This window comes from Salmo salar, chromosome ssa17 (genome assembly GCF_905237065.1).
Source record: "Salmo salar chromosome ssa17, Ssal_v3.1, whole genome shotgun sequence".
NCBI classification, from domain to species: Eukaryota; Metazoa; Chordata; class Actinopteri; order Salmoniformes; family Salmonidae; genus Salmo; species Salmo salar.
The window spans coordinates 32,302,072-32,329,807 of NC_059458.1; the positions used below are offsets into that span (position 1 = coordinate 32,302,072).

Here is a 27,736-nt window from a genome sequence, read left to right on the forward strand (position 1 = left end):
AGATTGATATCTAATATAGTCCAACTGACATATTCAGATTGATATCTAATATAGTCCAACTGCCATATTCAGATTGATATCTAATATAGTCCAACTGACATATTCAGAGTGATATCTAATATAGTCCAACTGCCATATTCAGATTGATATCTAATATAGTCCAACTGACATATTCAGATTGATATCTACTATAGTCCAACTGCCATATTCAGAGTGATATCTAATATAGTCCAACTGACATATTCAGATTGATATCTAATATAGTCCAACTGACACATTCAGATTGATATCTAATATAGTCCAACTGACATATTCAGATTGATATCTAATATAGTCCAACTGACACATTCAGCTGATATCTAATATAGTCCAAATGCCATATTCAGATTGATATCTAATATAGTCCAACTGACATTTTCAGAGTGATATCTAATATAGTCCAACTGCCATATTCAGATTGATATCTAATATAGTCCAACTGCCATATTCAGATTGATATCTAACATAGTCCAACTGCCATATTCAGAGTGATATCTAATATAGTCCAACTGCTATATTCAGATTGATATCTAATATAGTCCAACTGACATTTTCAGAGTGATATCTAATATAGTCCAACTGCCATATTCAGATTGATATCTAATATAGTCCAACTGCCATATTCAGTTTGATATCTAACATAGTCCAACTGCCATATTCAGAGTGATATCTAATATAGTCCAACTGCTATATTCAGATTGATATCTAATATAGTCCAACTGCCACATTCAGATTGATATCTAATATAGTCCAAATGACACATTCAGATTAATATCTAATATAGTCCAACTGCCATATTCAGATTAATATCTAATATGGACGAACTGCCACATTCAGATTGATATCTAATATAGTCCAACTGCCATATTCAGATTGATATCTAATATAGTCCAACTGCCATATTCAGATTGATATCTAATATAGTCCAACTGCCATATTCAGATTGATATCTAATATAGTCCAACTGCCATATTCAGATTGATATCTAATATAGTCAAACTGACATATTCAGATTGATATCTAATATAGTCCAACTGACATATTCAGATTGATATATAATATAGTCCAACTGACATATTCAGATTGATATCTAATATAGTCCAACTGACACATTCAGATTGATATCTAATATAGTCCAACTGACACATTCAGAGTGATATCTAATATAGTCCAACTGACATATTCAGATTGATATCTAATATAGTCCAACTGACATATTCAGATTAATATCTAATATAGTCCAACTGACATATTCAGATTGATATCTAATATAGTCCAACTGCCACATTCAGATTGATATCTAATATAGTCCAACTGCCATATTCAGATTGATATCTAATATAGTCCAACTGACATATTCAGACTGATATCTAATATAGTCCAACTGCCATATTCAGATTGATATCTAATATAGTCCAACTGCCATATTCAGATTGATATCTAATATAGTCCAACTGACACATTCAGATTGATATCTAATATAGTCCAATTGACATATTCAGATTGATATCTAATATAGTCCAACTGCCATTTTCAGATTGATATCTAATATAGTCCAACTAACACATTCAGATTGATATCTAATATACTCCAACTGACATATTCAGATTGATATCTAATATAGTCCAACTGCGATATTCAGATTGATATCTAATATAGTCCAACTGACACATTCAGATTGATATCTAATATAGTCCAACTGCCATATTCAGATTGATATCTAATATTGTCCAACTGACACATTCAGAGTGATATCTAATATAGTCCAACTGACATATTCAGATTGATATCTAATATAGTCCAACTGCCATATTCAGATTGATATCTAATATAGTCCAACTGCCATATTCAGATTGATATCTAATATAGTCCAACTGACATATTCAGATTGATATCTAATATAGTCCAACTGACACATTCAGAGTGATATCTAATATAGTCCAACTGACACATTCAGAGTGATATCTAATATAGTCCAACTGACATATTCAGATTGATATCTAATATAGTCCAACTGCCATATTCAGATTGATATCTAATATAGTCCAACTGCCATATTCAGATTGATATCTAATATAGTCCAACTGACATATTCAGATTGATATCTAATATAGTCCAACTGACACATTCAGCTGATATCTAATATAGTCCAACTGACATATTCAGATTGATATCTAACATAGTCCAACTGACACATTCAGATTGATATCTAATATAGTCCAACTGACACATTCAGAGTGATATCTAATATAGTCCAACTGACATATTCAGATTGATATCTAATATAGTCCAACTGCCATATTCAGATTGATATCTAATATAGTCCAACTGACATATTCAGATTGATATCTAATATAGTCCAACTGCCACATTCAGATTGATATCTAATATAGTCCAACTGACATATTCAGCTGATATCTAATATAGTCCAACTGCCATATTCAGATTGATATCTAATATAGTCCAACTGACATATTCAGAGTGATATCTAATATAGTCCAACTGCCATATTCAGATTGATATCTAATATAGTCCAACTGACATATTCAGATTGATATCTACTATAGTCCAACTGCCATATTCAGAGTGATATCTAATATAGTCCAACTGACATATTCAGATTGATATCTAATATAGTCCAACTGACACATTCAGATTGATATCTAATATAGTCCAACTGACATATTCAGATTGATATCTAATATAGTCCAACTGACACATTCAGCTGATATCTAATATAGTCCAAATGCCATATTCAGATTGATATCTAATATAGTCCAACTGACATTTTCAGAGTGATATCTAATATAGTCCAACTGCCATATTCAGATTGATATCTAATATAGTCCAACTGCCATATTCAGATTGATATCTAACATAGTCCAACTGCCATATTCAGAGTGATATCTAATATAGTCCAACTGCTATATTCAGATTGATATCTAATATAGTCCAACTGACATTTTCAGAGTGATATCTAATATAGTCCAACTGCCATATTCAGATTGATATCTAATATAGTCCAACTGCCATATTCAGTTTGATATCTAACATAGTCCAACTGCCATATTCAGAGTGATATCTAATATAGTCCAACTGCTATATTCAGATTGATATCTAATATAGTCCAACTGACATATTCAGATTGATATCTAACATAGTCCAACTGCCACATTCAGATTGATATCTAATATAGTCCAACTGACACATTCAGATTAATATCTAATATAGTCCAACTGCCATATTCAGATTAATATCTAATATGGACGAACTGCCACATTCAGATTGATATCTAATATAGTCCAACTGCCATATTCAGATTGATATCTAATATAGTCCAACGGCCATATTCAGATTGATATCTAATATAGTCCAACTGCCATATTCAGATTGATATCTAATATAGTCCAACTGCCATATTCAGATTGATATCTAATATAGTCAAACTGACATATTCAGATTGATATCTAATATAGTCCAACTGACATATTCAGATTGATATATAATATAGTCCAACTGACATATTCAGATTGATATCTAATATAGTCCAACTGACACATTCAGATTGATATCTAATATAGTCCAACTGACACATTCAGAGTGATATCTAATATAGTCCAACTGACATATTCAGATTGATATCTAATATAGTCCAACTGACATATTCAGATTAATATCTAATATAGTCCAACTGACATATTCAGATTGATATCTAATATAGTCCAACTGCCACATTCAGATTGATATCTAATATAGTCCAACTGCCATATTCAGATTGATATCTAATATAGTCCAACTGACATATTCAGATTGATATCTAATATAGTCCAACTGCCATATTCAGATTGATATCTAATATAGTCAAACTGACATATTCAGATTGATATCTAATATAGTCCAACTGACATATTCAGATTGATATCTAATATAGTCCAACTGACATATTCAGATTGATATCTAATATAGTCCAACAGACACATTCAGATTGATATCTAATATAGTCCAACTGACACATTCAGAGTGATATCTAATATAGTCCAACTGACATATTCAGATTGATATCTAATATAGTCCAACTGCCATATTCAGATTAATATCTAATATGGACGAACTGCCACATTCAGATTGATATCTAATATAGTCCAACTGCCATATTCAGATTGATATCTAATATAGTCCAACTGACATATTCAGATTGATATCTAATATAGTCCAACTGCCATATTCAGATTGATATCTAATATAGTCCAACTGACATATTCAGAGTGATATCTAATATAGTCCAACTGCCATATTCAGATTGATATCTAATATAGTCCAACTGACATATTCAGATTGATATCTACTATAGTCCAACTGCCATATTCAGAGTGATATCTAATATAGTCCAACTGACATATTCAGATTGATATCTAATATAGTCCAACTGACACATTCAGATTGATATCTAATATAGTCCAACTGACATATTCAGATTGATATCTAATATAGTCCAACTGACACATTCAGCTGATATCTAATATAGTCCAAATGCCATATTCAGATTGATATCTAATATAGTCCAACTGACATTTTCAGAGTGATATCTAATATAGTCCAACTGCCATATTCAGATTGATATCTAATATAGTCCAACTGCCATATTCAGATTGATATCTAACATAGTCCAACTGCCATATTCAGAGTGATATCTAATATAGTCCAACTGCTATATTCAGATTGATATCTAATATAGTCCAACTGACATTTTCAGAGTGATATCTAATATAGTCCAACTGCCATATTCAGATTGATATCTAATATAGTCCAACTGCCATATTCAGTTTGATATCTAACATAGTCCAACTGCCATATTCAGAGTGATATCTAATATAGTCCAACTGCTATATTCAGATTGATATCTAATATAGTCCAACTGACATATTCAGATTGATATCTAACATAGTCCAACTGCCACATTCAGATTGATATCTAATATAGTCCAACTGACACATTCAGATTAATATCTAATATAGTCCAACTGCCATATTCAGATTAATATCTAATATGGACGAACTGCCACATTCAGATTGATATCTAATATAGTCCAACTGCCATATTCAGATTGATATCTAATATAGTCCAACTGCCATATTCAGATTGATATCTAATATAGTCCAACTGCCATATTCAGATTGATATCTAATATAGTCCAACTGACATATTCAGATTGATATCTAATATAGTCCAACTGACATATTCAGATTGATATCTAATATAGTCCAACTGACACATTCAGATTGATATCTAATATAGTCCAACTGACACATTCAGAGTGATATCTAATATAGTCCAACTGACATATTCAGATTGATATCTAATATAGTCCAACTGACATATTCAGATTAATATCTAATATAGTCCAACTGACATATTCAGATTGATATCTAATATAGTCCAACTGCCACATTCAGATTGATATCTAATATAGTCCAACTGCCATATTCAGATTGATATCTAATATAGTCCAACTGACATATTCAGATTGATATCTAATATAGTCCAACTGCCATATTCAGATTGATATCTAATATAGTCAAACTGACATATTCAGATTGATATCTAATATAGTCCAACTGACATATTCAGATTGATATCTAATATAGTCCAACTGACATATTCAGATTGATATCTAATATAGTCCAACAGACACATTCAGATTGATATCTAATATAGTCCAACTGACACATTCAGAGTGATATCTAATATAGTCCAACTGACATATTCAGATTGATATCTAATATAGTCCAACTGACATATTCAGATTAATATCTAATATAGTCCAACTGACATATTCAGATTGATATCTAATATAGTCCAACTGCCACATTCAGATTGATATCTAATATAGTCCAACTGACATATTCAGATTGATATCTAATATAGTCCAACTGCTATATTCAGATTGATATCTAATATAGTCCAACTGACATATTCAGATTGATATCTAATATAGTCCAACTGACATATTCAGATTGATATCTAATATAGTCCAACTGACACATTCAGCTGATATCTAATATAGTCCAACTGCCATATTCAGATTGATATCTAACATAGTCCAACTGCCATATTCAGAGTGATATCTAATATAGTCCAACTGCTATATTCAGATTGATATCTAATATAGTCCAACTGACACATTCAGATTGATATCTAATATAGTCCAACTGACACATTCAGAGTGATATCTAATATAGTCCAACTGACATATTCAGATTGATATCTAATATAGTCCAACTGCCATATTCAGATTGATATCTAATATAGTCCAACTGACATATTCAGATTGATATCTAATATAGTCCAACTGCCACATTCAGATTGATATCTAATATAGTCCAACTGACATATTCAGCTGATATCTAATATAGTCCAACTGCCATATTCAGATTGATATCTAATATAGTCCAACTGACATATTCAGAGTGATATCTAATATAGTCCAACTGCCATATTCAGATTGATATCTAATATAGTCCAACTGACATATTCAGATTGATATCTAATATAGTCCAACTGCCATATTCAGAGTGATATCTAATATAGTCCAACTGACATATTCAGATTGATATCTAATATAGTCCAACTGACACATTCAGATTGATATCTAATATAGTCCAACTGACATATTCAGATTGATATCTAATATAGTCCAACTGACACATTCAGCTGATATCTAATATAGTCCAAATGCCATATTCAGATTGATATCTAATATAGTCCAACTGACATTTTCAGAGTGATATCTAATATAGTCCAACTGCCATATTCAGATTGATATCTAATATAGTCCAACTGCCATATTCAGATTGATATCTAATATAGTCCAACTGACACATTCAGATTGATATCTAATATAGTCCAACTGACACATTCAGCTGATATCTAATATAGTCCAACTGCCATATTCAGATTGATATCTAACATAGTCCAACTGCCATATTCAGAGTGATATCTAATATAGTCCAACTGCTATATTCAGATTGATATCTAATATAGTCCAACTGACATATTCAGATTGATATCTAATATAGTCCAACTGACATATTCAGATTGATATCTAATATAGTCCAACTGACACATTCAGCTGATATCTAATATAGTCCAACTGCCATATTCAGATTGATATCTAACATAGTCCAACTGCCATATTCAGAGTGATATCTAATAAAGTCCAACTGCTATATTCAGATTGATATCTAATATAGTCCAACTGACACATTCAGATTGATATCTAATATAGTCCAACTGACACATTCAGAGTGATATCTAATATAGTCCAACTGACATATTCAGATTGATATCTAATATAGTCTAACTGACATATTCAGATTGATATCTAATATAGTCCAACTGACATATTCAGATTGATATCTAATATAGTCCAACTGACACATTCAGAGTGATATCTAATATAGTCCAACTGCCATATTCAGAGTGATATCTAATATAGTCCAACTGACATATTCAGATTGATATCTAATATAGTCCAACTGACACATTCAGATTGATATCTAATATAGTCCAACTGACATATTCAGATTGATATCTAATATAGTCCAACTGACACATTCAGCTGATATCTAATATAGTCCAACTGCCATATTCAGATTGATATCTAATATAGTCCAACTGACATTTTCAGAGTGATATCTAATATAGTCCAACTGCCATATTCAGATTGATATCTAATATAGTCCAACTGCCATATTCAGATTGATATCTAATATAGTCCAACTGCCATATTCAGATTGATATCTAACATAGTCCAACTGCCATATTCAGAGTGATATCTAATATAGTCCAACTGCTATATTCAGATTGATATCTAATATAGTCCAACTGCCACATTCAGATTGATATCTAATATAGTCCAACTGACACATTCAGATTAATATCTAATATAGTCCAACTGCCATATTCAGATTAATATCTAATATGGACGAACTGCCACATTCAGATTGATATCTAATATAGTCCAACTGCCATATTCAGATTGATATCTAATATAGTCCAACTGACATATTCAGATTGATATCTAATATAGTCCAACTGCCATATTCAGATTGATATCTAATATAGTCCAACTGCCATATTCAGATTGATATCTAATATAGTCCAACTGCCATATTCAGATTGATATCTAACATAGTCCAACTGCCATATTCAGAGTGATATCTAATATAGTCCAACTGCTATATTCAGATTGATATCTAATATAGTCCAACTGCCACATTCAGATTGATATCTAATATAGTCCAACTGACATATTCAGATTAATATCTAATATGGACCAACTGCCACATTCAGATTGATATCTAATATAGTCCAACTGCCATATTCAGATTGATATCTAATATAGTCCAACTGACATATTCAGATTGATATCTAATATAGTCCAACTGCCATATTCAGATTGATATCTAATATAGTCAAACTGCCATATTCAGATTGATATCTAATATAGTCAAACTGACATATTCAGATTGATATCTAATATAGTCCAACTGACACATTCAACTGATATCTAATATAGTCAAACTGCCATATTCAGATTGATATCTAATATAGTCCAACTGCCATATTCAGAGTGATATCTAATATAGTCCAACTGCCATATTCAGATGGATATCTAATATAGTCCAACTGACATATTCAGATTGATATCTAATATAGTCCAACTGCCATATTCAGAGTGATATCTAATATAGTCCAACTGAAATATTCAGATTGATATCTAATATAGTCCAACTGACACATTCAGATTGATATCTAATATAGTCCAACTGACACATTCAGCTGATATCTAATATAGTCCAACTGCCATATTCAGATTGATATCTAACATAGTCCAACTGCCATATTCAGAGTGATATCTAATATAGTCCAACTGCTATATTCAGATTGATATCTAATATAGTCCAACTGACATATTCAGATTGATATCTAATATAGTCCAACTGACATATTCAGATTGATATCTAATATAGTCCAACTGACACATTCAGCTGATATCTAATATAGTCCAACTGCCATATTCAGATTGATATCTAACATAGTCCAACTGCCATATTCAGAGTGATATCTAATATAGTCCAACTGCTATATTCAGATTGATATCTAATATAGTCCAACTGACACATTCAGATTGATATCTAATATAGTCCAACTGACACATTCAGAGTGATATCTAATATAGTCCAACTGACATATTCAGATTGATATCTAATATAGTCCAACTGCCATATTCAGATTGATATCTAATATAGTCCAACTGACATATTCAGATTGATATCTAATATAGTCCAACTGCCACATTCAGATTGATATCTAATATAGTCCAACTGACATATTCAGCTGATATCTAATATAGTCCAACTGCCATATTCAGATTGATATCTAATATAGTCCAACTGACATATTCAGAGTGATATCTAATATAGTCCAACTGCCATATTCAGATTGATATCTAATATAGTCCAACTGACATATTCAGATTGATATCTAATATAGTCCAACTGCCATATTCAGAGTGATATCTAATATAGTCCAACTGACATATTCAGATTGATATCTAATATAGTCCAAATGACACATTCAGATTGATATCTAATATAGTCCAACTGACATATTCAGATTGATATCTAATATAGTCCAACTGACACATTCAGCTGATATCTAATATAGTCCAAATGCCATATTCAGATTGATATCTAATATAGTCCAACTGACATTTTCAGAGTGATATCTAATATAGTCCAACTGCCATATTCAGATTGATATCTAATATAGTCCAACTGCCATATTCAGATTGATATCTAATATAGTCCAACTGACACATTCAGATTGATATCTAATATAGTCCAACTGACACATTCAGCTGATATCTAATATAGTCCAACTGCCATATTCAGATTGATATCTAACATAGTCCAACTGCCATATTCAGAGTGATATCTAATATAGTCCAACTGCTATATTCAGATTGATATCTAATATAGTCCAACTGACATATTCAGATTGATATCTAATATAGTCCAACTGACATATTCAGATTGATATCTAATATAGTCCAACTGACACATTCAGCTGATATCTAATATAGTCCAACTGCCATATTCAGATTGATATCTAACATAGTCCAACTGCCATATTCAGAGTGATATCTAATATAGTCCAACTGCTATATTCAGATTGATATCTAATATAGTCCAACTGACACATTCAGATTGATATCTAATATAGTCCAACTGACACATTCAGAGTGATATCTAATATAGTCCAACTGACATATTCAGATTGATATCTAATATAGTCCAACTGCCATATTCAGATTGATATCTAATATAGTCCAACTGACATATTCAGATTGATATCTAATATAGTCCAACTGCCACATTCAGATTGATATCTAATATAGTCCAACTGACATATTCAGCTGATATCTAATATAGTCCAACTGACATATTCAGATTGATATCTAATATAGTCCAACTGACATATTCAGAGTGATATCTAATAGAGTCCAACTGCCATATTCAGATTGATATCTAATATAGTCCAACTGACATATTCAGATTGATATCTAATATAGTCCAACTGCCATATTCAGAGTGATATCTAATATAGTCCAACTGACATATTCAGATTGATATCTAATATAGTCCAACTGACACATTCAGATTGATATCTAATATAGTCCAACTGACATATTCAGATTGATATCTAATATAGTCCAACTGACACATTCAGCTGATATCTAATATAGTCCAAATGCCATATTCAGATTGATATCTAATATAGTCCAACTGCCATATTCAGATTGATATCTAATATAGTCCAACTGCCATATTCAGATTGATATCTAATATAGTCCAACTGCCATATTCAGATTGATATCTAATATAGTCAAACTGACATATTCAGATTGATATCTAATATAGTCCAACTGACATATTCAGATTGATATCTAATATAGTCCAACTGACATATTCAGATTGATATCTAATATAGTCCAACTGACACATTCAGATTGATATCTAATATAGTCCAACTAAAACATTCAGAGTGATATCTAATATAGTCCAACTGACATATTCAGATTGATATCTAATATAGTCCAACTGACATATTCAGATTAATATCTAATATAGTCCAACTGACATATTCAGATTGATATCTAATATAGTCCAACTGCCACATTCAGATTGATATCTAATATAGTCCAACTGCCATATTCAGATTGATATCTAATATAGTCCAACTGACATTTTCAGAGTGATATCTAATATAGTCCAACTGCCATATTCAGATTGATATCTAATATAGTCCAACTGCCATATTCAGGTTGATATCTAACATAGTCCAACTGCCATATTCAGAGTGATATCTAATATAGTCCAACTGCTATATTCAGATTGATATCTAATATAGTCCAACTGACATTTTCAGAGTGATATCTAATATAGTCCAACTGCCATATTCAGATTGATATCTAATATAGTCCAACTGCCATATTCAGTTTGATATCTAACATAGTCCAACTGCCATATTCAGAGTGATATCTAATATAGTCCAACTGCTATATTCAGATTGATATCTAATATAGTCCAACTGACATATTCAGATTGATATCTAATATAGTCCAACTGCCACATTCAGATTGATATCTAATATAGTCCAACTGACACATTCAGATTAATATCTAATATAGTCCAACTGCCATATTCAGATTAATATCTAATATGGACGAACTGCCGCATTCAGATTGATATCTAATATAGTCCAACTGCCATATTCAGATTGATATCTAATATAGTCCAACTGCCATATTCAGATTGATATCTAATATAGTCCAACTGCCATATTCAGATTGATATCTAATATAGTCCAACTGCCATATTCAGATTGATATCTAATATAGTCAAACTGACATATTCAGATTGATATCTAATATAGTCCAACTGACATATTCAGATTGATATCTAATATAGTCCAACTGACATATTCAGATTGATATCTAATATAGTCCAACTGACACATTCAGATTGATATCTAATATAGTCCAACTGACACATTCAGATTGATATCTAATATAGTCCAACTGACACATTCAGAGTGATATCTAATATAGTCCAACTGACATATTCAGATTGATATCTAATATAGTCCAACTGACATATTCAGATTAATATCTAATATAGTCCAACTGACATATTCAGATTGATATCTAATATAGTCCAACTGCCACATTCAGATTGATATCTAATATAGTCCAACTGCCATATTCAGATTGATATCTAATATAGTCCAACTGACATATTCAGATTGATATCTAATATAATCCAACTGCCATATTCAGATTGATATCTAATATAGTCAAACTGACATATTCAGATTGATATCTAATATAGTCCAACTGACATATTCAGATTGATATCTAATATAGTCCAACTGACATATTCAGATTGATATCTAATATAGTCCAACAGACACATTCAGATTGATATCTAATATAGTCCAACTGACACATTCAGAGTGATATCTAATATAGTCCAACTGACATATTCAGATTGATATCTAATATAGTCCAACTGCCATATTCAGATTAATATCTAATATGGACGAACTGCCACATTCAGATTGATATCTAATATAGTCCAACTGCCATATTCAGATTGATATCTAATATAGTCCAACTGACATATTCAGATTGATATCTAATATAGTCCAACTGCTATATTCAGATTGATATCTAATATAGTCCAACTGACATATTCAGATTGATATCTAATATAGTCCAACTGACATATTCAGATTGATATCTAATATAGTCCAACTGACACATTCAGCTGATATCTAATATAGTCCAACTGCCATATTCAGATTGATATCTAACATAGTCCAACTGCCATATTCAGAGTGATATCTAATATAGTCCAACTGCTATATTCAGATTGATATCTAATATAGTCCAACTGACACATTCAGATTGATATCTAATATAGTCCAACTGACACATTCAGAGTGATATCTAATATAGTCCAACTGACATATTCAGATTGATATCTAATATAGTCCAACTGCCATATTCAGATTGATATCTAATATAGTCCAACTGACATATTCAGATTGATATCTAATATAGTCCAACTGCCACATTCAGATTGATATCTAATATAGTCCAACTGACATATTCAGCTGATATCTAATATAGTCCAACTGCCATATTCAGATTGATATCTAATATAGTCCAACTGACATATTCAGAGTGATATCTAATATAGTCCAACTGCCATATTCAGATTGATATCTAATATAGTCCAACTGACATATTCAGATTGATATCTAATATAGTCCAACTGCCATATTCAGAGTGATATCTAATATAGTCCAACTGACATATTCAGATTGATATCTAATATAGTCCAACTGACACATTCAGATTGATATCTAATATAGTCCAACTGACATATTCAGATTGATATCTAATATAGTCCAACTGACACATTCAGCTGATATCTAATATAGTCCAAATGCCATATTCAGATTGATATCTAATATAGTCCAACTGACATTTTCAGAGTGATATCTAATATAGTCCAACTGCCATATTCAGATTGATATCTAATATAGTCCAACTGCCATATTCAGATTGATATCTAATATAGTCCAACTGACACATTCAGATTGATATCTAATATAGTCCAACTGACACATTCAGCTGATATCTAATATAGTCCAACTGCCATATTCAGATTGATATCTAACATAGTCCAACTGCCATATTCAGAGTGATATCTAATATAGTCCAACTGCTATATTCAGATTGATATCTAATATAGTCCAACTGACATATTCAGATTGATATCTAATATAGTCCAACTGACATATTCAGATTGATATCTAATATAGTCCAACTGACACATTCAGCTGATATCTAATATAGTCCAACTGCCATATTCAGATTGATATCTAACATAGTCCAACTGCCATATTCAGAGTGATATCTAATATAGTCCAACTGCTATATTCAGATTGATATCTAATATAGTCCAACTGACACATTCAGATTGATATCTAATATAGTCCAACTGACACATTCAGAGTGATATCTAATATAGTCCAACTGACATATTCAGATTGATATCTAATATAGTCTAACTGACATATTCAGATTGATATCTAATATAGTCCAACTGACATATTCAGATTGATATCTAATATAGTCCAACTGACACATTCAGAGTGATATCTAATATAGTCCAACTGCCATATTCAGAGTGATATCTAATATAGTCCAACTGACATATTCAGATTGATATCTAATATAGTCCAACTGACACATTCAGATTGATATCTAATATAGTCCAACTGACATATTCAGATTGATATCTAATATAGTCTACTGACACATTCAGCTGATATCTAATATAGTCCAACTGCCATATTCAGATTGATATCTAATATAGTCCAACTGACATTTTCAGAGTGATATCTAATATAGTCCAACTGCCATATTCAGATTGATATCTAATATAGTCCAACTGCCATATTCAGATTGATATCTAATATAGTCCAACTGCCATATTCAGATTGATATCTAACATAGTCCAACTGCCATATTCAGAGTGATATCTAATATAGTCCAACTGCTATATTCAGATTGATATCTAATATAGTCCAACTGCCACATTCAGATTGATATCTAATATAGTCCAACTGACACATTCAGATTAATATCTAATATAGTCCAACTGCCATATTCAGATTAATATCTAATATGGACGAACTGCCACATTCAGATTGATATCTAATATAGTCCAACTGCCATATTCAGATTGATATCTAATATAGTCCAACTGACATATTCAGATTGATATCTAATATAGTCCAACTGCCATATTCAGATTGATATCTAATATAGTCAAACTGCCATATTCAGATTGATATCTAATATAGTCAAACTGACATATTCAGATTGATATCTAATATAGTCCAACTGACACATTCAACTGATATCTAATATAGTCAAACTGCCATATTCAGATTGATATCTAATATAGTCCAACTGCCATATTCAGAGTGATATCTAATATAGTCCAACTGCCATATTCAGATGGATATCTAATATAGTCCAACTGACATATTCAGATTGATATCTAATATAGTCCAACTGCCATATTCAGAGTGATATCTAATATAGTCCAACTGAAATATTCAGATTGATATCTAATATAGTCCAACTGACACATTCAGATTGATATCTAATATAGTCCAACTGACACATTCAGCTGATATCTAATATAGTCCAACTGCCATATTCAGATTGATATCTAACATAGTCCAACTGCCATATTCAGAGTGATATCTAATATAGTCCAACTGCTATATTCAGATTGATATCTAATATAGTCCAACTGACATATTCAGATTGATATCTAATATAGTCCAACTGACATATTCAGATTGATATCTAATATAGTCCAACTGACACATTCAGCTGATATCTAATATAGTCCAACTGCCATATTCAGATTGATATCTAACATAGTCCAACTGCCATATTCAGAGTGATATCTAATATAGTCCAACTGCTATATTCAGATTGATATCTAATATAGTCCAACTGACACATTCAGATTGATATCTAATATAGTCCAACTGACACATTCAGAGTGATATCTAATATAGTCCAACTGACATATTCAGATTGATATCTAATATAGTCCAACTGCCATATTCAGATTGATATCTAATATAGTCCAACTGACATATTCAGATTGATATCTAATATAGTCCAACTGCCACATTCAGATTGATATCTAATATAGTCCAACTGACATATTCAGCTGATATCTAATATAGTCCAACTGCCATATTCAGATTGATATCTAATATAGTCCAACTGACATATTCAGAGTGATATCTAATATAGTCCAACTGCCATATTCAGATTGATATCTAATATAGTCCAACTGACATATTCAGATTGATATCTAATATAGTCCAACTGCCATATTCAGAGTGATATCTAATATAGTCCAACTGACATATTCAGATTGATATCTAATATAGTCCAAATGACACATTCAGATTGATATCTAATATAGTCCAACTGACATATTCAGATTGATATCTAATATAGTCCAACTGACACATTCAGCTGATATCTAATATAGTCCAAATGCCATATTCAGATTGATATCTAATATAGTCCAACTGACATTTTCAGAGTGATATCTAATATAGTCCAACTGCCATATTCAGATTGATATCTAATATAGTCCAACTGCCATATTCAGATTGATATCTAATATAGTCCAACTGACACATTCAGATTGATATCTAATATAGTCCAACTGACACATTCAGCTGATATCTAATATAGTCCAACTGCCATATTCAGATTGATATCTAACATAGTCCAACTGCCATATTCAGAGTGATATCTAATATAGTCCAACTGCTATATTCAGATTGATATCTAATATAGTCCAACTGACATATTCAGATTGATATCTAATATAGTCCAACTGACATATTCAGATTGATATCTAATATAGTCCAACTGACACATTCAGCTGATATCTAATATAGTCCAACTGCCATATTCAGATTGATATCTAACATAGTCCAACTGCCATATTCAGAGTGATATCTAATATAGTCCAACTGCTATATTCAGATTGATATCTAATATAGTCCAACTGACACATTCAGATTGATATCTAATATAGTCCAACTGACACATTCAGAGTGATATCTAATATAGTCCAACTGACATATTCAGATTGATATCTAATATAGTCCAACTGCCATATTCAGATTGATATCTAATATAGTCCAACTGACATATTCAGATTGATATCTAATATAGTCCAACTGCCACATTCAGATTGATATCTAATATAGTCCAACTGACATATTCAGCTGATATCTAATATAGTCCAACTGCCATATTCAGATTGATATCTAATATAGTCCAACTGACATATTCAGAGTGATATCTAATATAGTCCAACTGCCATATTCAGATTGATATCTAATATAGTCCAACTGACATATTCAGATTGATATCTAATATAGTCCAACTGCCATATTCAGAGTGATATCTAATATAGTCCAACTGACATATTCAGATTGATATCTAATATAGTCCAAATGACACATTCAGATTGATATCTAATATAGTCCAACTGACATATTCAGATTGATATCTAATATAGTCCAACTGACACATTCAGATTGATATCTAATATAGTCCAACTGACACATTCAGATTGATATCTAATATAGTCCAACTGACACATTCAGCTGATATCTAATATAGTCCAACTGCCATATTCAGATTGATATCTAACATAGTCCAACTGCCATATTCAGAGTGATATCTAATATAGTCCAACTGCTATATTCAGATTGATATCTAATATAGTCCAACTGACATATTCAGATTGATATCTAATATAGTCCAACTGACATATTCAGATTGATATCTAATATAGTCCAACTGACACATTCAGCTGATATCTAATATAGTCCAACTGCCATATTCAGATTGATATCTAACATAGTCCAACTGCCATATTCAGAGTGATATCTAATATAGTCCAACTGCTATATTCAGATTGATATCTAATATAGTCCAACTGACACATTCAGATTGATATCTAATATAGTCCAACTGACACATTCAGAGTGATATCTAATATAGTCCAACTGACATATTCAGATTGATATCTAATATAGTCCAACTGCCATATTCAGATTGATATCTAATATAGTCCAACTGACATATTCAGATTGATATCTAATATAGTCCAACTGCCACATTCAGATTGATATCTAATATAGTCCAACTGACATATTCAGCTGATATCTAATATAGTCCAACTGACATATTCAGATTGATATCTAATATAGTCCAACTGACATATTCAGAGTGATATCTAATAGAGTCCAACTGCCATATTCAGATTGATATCTAATATAGTCCAACTGACATATTCAGATTGATATCTAATATAGTCCAACTGCCATATTCAGAGTGATATCTAATATAGTCCAACTGACATATTCAGATTGATATCTAATATAGTCCAACTGACACATTCAGATTGATATCTAATATAGTCCAACTGACATATTCAGATTGATATCTAATATAGTCCAACTGACACATTCAGCTGATATCTAATATAGTCCAAATGCCATATTCAGATTGATATCTAATATAGTCCAACTGACATTTTCAGAGTGATATCTAATATAGTCCAACTGCCATATTCAGATTGATATCTAATATAGTCCAACTGCCATATTCAGATTGATATCTAACATAGTCCAACTGCCATATTCAGAGTGATATCTAATATAGTCCAACTGCTATATTCAGATTGATATCTAATATAGTCCAACTGACATTTTCAGAGTGATATCTAATATAGTCCAACTGCCATATTCAGATTGATATCTAATATAGTCCAACTGCCATATTCAGTTTGATATCTAACATAGTCCAACTGCCATATTCAGAGTGATATCTAATATAGTCCAACTGCTATATTCAGATTGATATCTAATATAGTCCAACTGACATATTCAGATTGATATCTAATATAGTCCAACTGCCACATTCAGATTGATATCTAATATAGTCCAACTGCCATATTCAGATTAATATCTAATATGGACGAACTGCCACATTCAGATTGATATCTAATATAGTCCAACTGCCATATTCAGATTGATATCTAATATAGTCCAACTGCCATATTCAGATTGATATCTAATATAGTCCAACTGCCATATTCAGATTGATATCTAATATAGTCCAACTGCCATATTCAGATTGATATCTAATATAGTCAAACTGACATATTCAGATTGATATCTAATATAGTCCAACTGACATATTCAGATTGATATCTAATATAGTCCAACTGACATATTCAGATTGATATCTAATATAGTCCAACTGACACATTCAGATTGATATCTAATATAGTCCAACTAAAACATTCAGAGTGATATCTAATATAGTCCAACTGACATATTCAGATTGATATCTAATATAGTCCAACTGACATATTCAGATTAATATCTAATATAGTCCAACTGACATATTCAGATTGATATCTAATATAGTCCAACTGCCACATTCAGATTGATATCTAATATAGTCCAACTGCCATATTCAGATTGATATCTAATATAGTCCAACTGACATTTTCAGAGTGATATCTAATATAGTCCAACTGCCATATTCAGATTGATATCTAATATAGTCCAACTGCCATATTCAGATTGATATCTAACATAGTCCAACTGCCATATTCAGAGTGATATCTAATATAGTCCAACTGCTATATTCAGATTGATATCTAATATAGTCCAACTGACATTTTCAGAGTGATATCTAATATAGTCCAACTGCCATATTCAGATTGATATCTAATATAGTCCAACTGCCATATTCAGTTTGATATCTAACATAGTCCAACTGCCATATTCAGAGTGATATCTAATATAGTCCAACTGCTATATTCAGATTGATATCTAATATAGTCCAACTGACATATTCAGATTGATATCTAATATAGTCCAACTGCCACATTCAGATTGATATCTAATATAGTCCAACTGACACATTCAGATTAATATCTAATATAGTCCAACTGCCATATTCAGATTAATATCTAATATGGACCAACTGCCGCATTCAGATTGATATCTAATATAGTCCAACTGCCATATTCAGATTGATATCTAATATAGTCCAACTGCCATATTCAGATTGATATCTAATATAGTCCAACTGCCATATTCAGATTGATATCTAATATAGTCCAACTGCCATATTCAGATTGATATCTAATATAGTCAAACTGACATATTCAGATTGATATCTAATATAGTCCAACTGACATATTCAGATTGATATCTAATATAGTCCAACTGACATATTCAGATTGATATCTAATATAGTCCAACTGACACATTCAGATTGATATCTAATATAGTCCAACTGACACATTCAGAGTGATATCTAATATAGTCCAACTGACATATTCAGATTGATATCTAATATAGTCCAACTGACATATTCAGATTAATATCTAATATAGTCCAACTGACATATTCAGATTGATATCTAATATAGTCCAACTGCCACATTCAGATTGATATCTAATATAGTCCAACTGCCATATTCAGATTGATATCTAATATAGTCCAACTGACATATTCAGATTGATATCTAATAAAGTCCAACTGCCATATTCAGATTGATATCTAATATAGTCAAACTGACATATTCAGATTGATATCTAATATAGTCCAACTGACATATTCAGATTGATATCTAATATAGTCCAACTGACATATTCAGATTGATATCTAATATAGTCCAACAGACACATTCAGATTGATATCTAATATAGTCCAACTGACACATTCAGAGTGATATCTAATATAGTCCAACTGACATATTCAGATTGATATCTAATATAGTCCAACTGCCATATTCAGATTAATATCTAATATGGACGAACTGCCACATTCAGATTGATATCTAATATAGTCCAACTGCCATATTCAGATTGATATCTAATATAGTCCAACTGACATATTCAGATTGATATCTAATATAGTCCAACTGACATATTCAGATTGATATCTAATATAGTCAAACTGACATATTCAGATTGATATCTAATATAGTCCAACTGACATATTCAGATTGATATCTAATATAGTCCAACTGACATATTCAGATTGATATCTAATATAGTCCAACTGCCATATTCAGATTGATATCTAATATAGTCCAACTGACACATTCAGAGTGATATCTAATATAGTCCAACTGACATATTCAGATTGATATCTAATATAGTCCAACTGCCATATTCAGATTAATATCTAATATAGTCCAACTGACATATTCAGATTGATATCTAATATAGTCCAACTGCCACATTCAGATTGATATCTAATATAGTCCAACTGACACATTCAGCTGATATCTAATATAGTCCAACTGCCATATTCAGATTGATATCTAATATAGTCCAACTGACATATTCAGAGTGATATCTAATATAGTCCAACTGCCATATTCAGATTGATATCTAATATAGTCCAACTGACATATTCAGATTGATATCTAATATAGTCCAACTGACATATTCAGATTGATATCTAATATATTCCAACTGACATATTCAGATTGATATCTAATATAGTCCAACTGACATATTCAGATTGATATCTAATATAGTCCAACTGACACATTCAGATTGATATCTAATATAGTCCAACTGACATATTCAGATTGATATCTAATATAGTCCAACTGACACATTCAGCTGATATCTAATATAGTCCAACTGCCATATTCAGATTGATATCTAATATAGTCCAACTGACATTTTCAGAGTGATATCTAATATAGTCCAACTGCCATATTCAGATTGATATCTAATATAGTCCAACTGCCATATTCAGATTGATATCTAACATAGTCCAACTGCCATATTCAGAGTGATATCTAATATAGTCCAACTGCTATATTCAGATTGATATCTAATATAGTCCAACTGACATATTCAGATTGATATCTAATATAGTCCAACTGCCACATTCAGATTGATATCTAATATAGTCCAACTGACACATTCAGATTAATATCTAATATAGTCCAACTGCCATATTCAGATTAATATCTAATATGGACAAACTGCCATATTCAGATTGATATCTAATATAGTCCAACTGACATATTCAGATTGATATCTAATATAGTCCAACTGCCATATTCAGATTGATATCTAATATAGTCAAACTGCCATATTCAGATTGATATCTAATATAGTCAAACTGACATATTCAGATTGATATCTAATATAGTCCAACTGACACATTCAACTGATATCTAATATAGTCCAACTGCCATATTCAGATTGATATCTAATATAGTCCAACTGCCATATTCAGAGTGATATCTAATATAGTCCAACTGCCATATTCAGATTGATATCTAATATAGTCCAACTGACATATTCAGATTGATATCTAATATAGTCCAACTGCCATATTCAGAGTGATATCTAATATAGTCCAACTGACATATTCAGATTGATATCTAATATAGTCCAACTGACACATTCAGCTGATATCTAATATAGTCCAACTGCCATATTCAGATTGATATCTAACATAGTCCAACTGCCATATTCAGAGTGATATCTAATATAGTCCAACTGCTATATTCAGATTGATATCTAATATAGTCCAACTGACACATTCAGATTGATATCTAATATAGTCCAACTGACACATTCAGATTAATATCTAATATAGTCCAACTGCCATATTCAGATTAATATCTGATATGGACGAACTGCCACATTCAGATTGATATCTAATATAGTACAACTGACATATTCAGATTAATATCTAATATGGTCGAACTGCCACATTCAGATTGATATCTAATATAGTCCAACTGCCACATTCAGATTGATATCTAATATAGTCCAACTGCCATATTCAGATTGATATCTAATATAGTCCAACTGACATATTCAGATTGATATCTAATATAGTCCAACTGCCATATTCAGATTGATATCTAATATAGTCCAACTGCCACATTCAGATTGATATCTAATATAGTCCAACTGCCATATTCAGAGTGATATCTAATATAGTCCAACTGACATATTCAGATTGATATCTAATATAGTCCAACTGACACATTCAGATTGATATCTAATATAGTCCAACTGACATATTCAGATTGATATCTAATATAGTCCAACTGACACATTCAGCTGATATCTAATATAGTCCAACTGCCATATTCAGATTGATATCTAATATAGTCCAACTGACATTTTCAGAGTGATATCTAATATAGTCCAACTGCCATATTCAGATTGATATCTAATATAGTCCAACTGCCATATTCAGATTGATATCTAACATAGTCCAACTGCCATATTCAGAGTGATATCTAATATAGTCCAACTGACACATTCAGATTGATATCTAATATAGTCCAACTGCCATATTCAGATTGATATCTAATATAGTCCAACTGACATATTCAGATTGATATCTAATATAGTCCAACTGACATATTCAGATTGATATCTAATATAGTCCAACTGCCATATTCAGATTGATATCTAATATAGTCCAACTGCCATATTCAGATTGATATCTAATATAGTCCAACTGACATATTCAGATTAATATCTAATATAGTCCAACTAACATATTCAGATTGATATCTAATATAGTCCAACTGACACATTCAGATTGATATCTAATATAGTCCAACTGACATATTCAGATTGATATCTAATATAGTCCAACTGACACATTCAGCTGATATCTAATATAGTCCAACTGCCATATTCAGATTGATATCTAATATAGTCCAACTGACACATTCATAGTGATATCTAATATAGTCCAACTGCCATATTCAGATTGATATCTAATATAGTCCAACTGACATATTCAGATTGATATCTAATATAGTCCAACTGACATATTCAGATTGATATCTAATATAGTCCAACTGACACATTCAGATTGATATCTAATATAGTCCAACTGCCATATTCAGATTGATATCTAATATAGTCCAACTGACATATTTAGATTGATATCTAATATAGTCCAACTGACATATTCAGATTGATATCTAATATAGTCCAACTGCCATATTCAGATTGATATCTAATATAGTCCAACTGACATATTCAGATTGATATCTAATATAGTCCAACTGACATATTCAGATTAATATCTAATATAGTCCAACTGACATATTCAGATTGATATCTAATATAGTCCAACTGACACATTCAGATTGATATCTAATATAGTCCAACTGACATATTCAGATTGATATCTAATATAGTCCCAACTGACACATTCATCTGATATCTAATATAGTCCAACTGCCATATTCAGATTGATATCTAATATAGTCCAACTGACATATTCATAGTGATATCTAATATAGTCCAACTGCCATATTCAGATTGATATCTAACATAGTCCAACTGCCATATTCAGAGTGATATCTAATATAGTCCAACTGACATATTCAGATTGATATCTAATATAGTCCAACTGACATATTCAGATTGATATCTAATATAGTCCAACTGACATATTCAGATTGATATCTAATATAGTCCAACTGACATATTCAGATTGATATCTAATATAGTCCAACTGCCACATTCAGCTGATATCTAAGAACACACCACACACACACACACACACACCTCTCTGTAAACAACCAGATAAGCTTGCCTAAGATGCAGCTACACCATCTAGCATACAGTTACTTGATACATAAGCACTCCTACATAAACATAAACAGACAGACACACAGTACTCACAGTTGCTTGATACCTAAGCACTCCTACATAAACAGACAGACAGACAGACAGACAGACAGACAGACAGACAGACAGACAGACAGACAGACAGACAGACAGACAGACAGACAGACAGACAGACAGACAGACAGACAGACAGACAGACAGACAGTACTCACAGGAAGTCCTGGGTTGTTGACGGTGATGCAGGGGGTTGTTGCTCTCAAGCCACCACTCACTCCATGGTAGTACTTAAAGCAGATCTTAGTCTCAGCTGAGGAAGGAACACACACACACAAGACTTCTATTGTGCTAATCATCCTGAACACACACACAGACGACTTCTATTGTTCTAATCATCCTGAACACACACAGACGGCTTCTATTGTTCTAATCATCCTGAACACACACACAGACGACTTCTATTGTTCTAATCATCCTGAACACACACACAGACGACTTCTATTGTTCTAATCATCCTGAACACACACACAGACGACTTCTATTGTTCTAATCATCCTGAACACACACACAGACGACTTCTATTGTTCTAATCATCCTGAACACACACACAGACGACTTCTATTGTGCTAATCATCCTGAACACACACACAGACGACTTCTATTGTTCTAATCATCCTGAACACACACACAGAAGACTTCTAATCATCCTGAACACACACACAGAAGACTTCTAATCATCCTGAACACACACACAGAAGACTTCTAATCATCCTGAACACACACACAGAAGACTTCTAATCATCCTGAACACACAAACAGAAGAATTCTAATCATCCTGAACACACAAACAGAAGAATTCTAATCATCCTGAACACACACAAACAGAAGAATTCTAATCATCCTGAACACACACACAGACGACTTCTATTGTTCTAATCATCCTGAACACACACAGACGACTTCTATTGTTCTAATCATCCTGAACACACACCCAGAAGACTTCTATTGTTCTAATCATCCTGAACACACACACAGAAGACTTCTATTGTTCTAATCATCCTGAACACACACACAAGACTTCTATTGTGCTAATCATCCTGAACACACACACAGACGACTTCTATTGTTCTAATCATCCTGAACACACACACAGACGACTTCTATTGTTCTAATCATCCTGAACACACACACAGACGACTTCTATTGTTCTAATCATCCTGAACACACACACAGACGACTTCTATTGTTCTAATCATCCTGAACACACACACAGACGACTTCTATTGTTCTAATCATCCTGAACACACACACAGACGACTTCTATTGTGCTAATCATCCTGAACACACACACAAGACTTCTATTGTTCTAATCATCCTGAACACACACACAGACGACTTCTATTGTTCTAATCATCCTGAACACACACACAGAAGACTTCTAATCATCCTGAACACACACACAGAAGACTTCTAATCATCCTGAACACACACACAGAAGACTTCTAATCATCCTGAACATACACACAGAAGACTTCTAATCATCCTGAACACACACACAGAAGACTTCTAATCATCCTGAACACACACACAGAAGACTTCTAATCATCCTGAACACACAAACAGAAGAATTCTAATCATCCTGAACACACACACAGAAGACTTCTAATCATCCTGAACACACAAACAGAAGAATTCTAATCATCCTGAACACACACAAACAGTCCTTCATAAACATTAACACACACACGCATGACACACACACACACTATACTCACGCTCCATGAAGTAAGGTCCAGGCTCCAGCCTCCAGACGATCTGTCCTCTCTGGGTGCCGTTCACCCCGCGGTTCTTAGAGTCCCACACGTTGGCAGGACACGTCTCATCTGGGGAGGGGATACACACAGTCACATCACTGATATAGGCTGTAACAGTGCTGACTTAGGCCATAACACAACTGACAGCGCCATACATTGGCAGGATGTGTAACAGTATCTGATGCCGTAAGCTAGTGTAACAGTAGCTGATGCTGTAACCTAGTGTAACAGCAGCTGATGCTGTAACCTAGTGTAACAGTAGCTGATGCTGTAACCTAGTGTAACAGCATCTGATGCTGTAACCTAGTGTAACAGCAGCTGACGCTGTAACCTAGTGTAACAGTACCTGACGCTGTAACCTAGTGTAACAGTAGCTGACGCTGTAATCTAGTGTAACAGTAGCTGACGCTCTAACCTAGTGTAGCAGTAGCTGACGCTGTAACCTAGTGTAACAGTAGCTGATGCTGTAACCTAGTGTAACAGCATCTGATGCTGTAACCTAGTGTAACAGCAGCTGACGCTGTAACCTAGTGTAACAGTACCTGACGCTGTAACCTAGTGTAACAGTAGCTGACGCTGTAACCTAGTGTAACAGTAGCTGACGCTGTAACCTAGTGTAGCAGTAGCTGACGCTGTAACCTAGTGTAACAGTAGCTGACGCTGTAACCTAGTGTAACAGTAGCTGATGCTGTAACCTAGTGTAACAGTAGCTGATGCTGTAACCTAGTGTAACAGTGACGCTGTAACCTAGTGTAACAGTAGCTGACGCTGTAAGCTAGTGTAACAGTAGCTGACGCTGTAACCTAGTGTAACAGTAGCTGATGCTGTAACCTAGTGTAACAGTAGCTGACGCTGTAACCTAGTGTAACAATAGCTGATGCTGTAACCTAGTGTAACAATAGCTGACGCTGTAACCTAGTGTAACAGTAGCTGACGCTGTAAGCTAGTGTAACAGTAGCTGATGCTGTAACCTAGTGTAACAGTAGCTGATGCTGTAACCTAGTGTAACAGTAGCTGATGCTGTAACCTAGTGTAACAGTAGCTGACGCTGTAACCTAGTGTAACAGTAGCTGACGCTGTAACCTAGTGTAACAGTAGCTGACGCTGTAACCTAGTGTAACAGTAGCTGACGCTGTAACCTAGTGTAACAGTAGCTGACGCTGTAACCTAGTGTAACAGTAGCCGACGCTGTAACCTAGTGTAACAGTAGCTGACGCTGTAACCTAGTGTAGCAGTAGCTGACGCTGTAACCTAGTGTAACAGTAGCTGATGCTGTAACCTAGTGTAACAGTAGCTGACGCTGTAACCTAGTGTAACAGTAGCTGATGCTGTAACCTAGTGTAACAGTAGCTGACGCTGTAACCTAGTGTAACAGTAGCTGATGCTGTAATCTAGTGTAACAGTAGCTGCTACAGACACTATGGTCACTTTCCTGTTGTCTTTGAGCTGTGTAGGATGACAAACATCTGA

The 27,736-nt window shown here is 32.6% G+C and overlaps 1 protein-coding gene across 7 annotated transcripts in view; it reads right to left on the reverse strand.

Annotated features, from left to right (window-relative positions):
- Positions 1-27,736, reverse strand: part of LOC106595449 (E3 ubiquitin-protein ligase HECW2) — a 145,819-nt gene that overhangs the window by 109,954 nt on the left and 8,129 nt on the right. For all 7 annotated transcript variants that reach the window (XR_006760068.1, XR_006760069.1, XM_045699466.1 and 4 more), the window contains exons 2-3: positions 26,228-26,335; positions 24,668-24,762 (exon numbers count right to left, since the gene is read on the reverse strand). Coding sequence is in view for 5 of the 7 variants with exons in the window: in XM_045699466.1 (XP_045555422.1) it covers positions 24,668-24,762; positions 26,228-26,335 (203 nt within the window). In the remaining 2 variants the exon portion in view is untranslated. The remainder of the gene's footprint in view (positions 1-24,667; positions 24,763-26,227; positions 26,336-27,736) is intronic.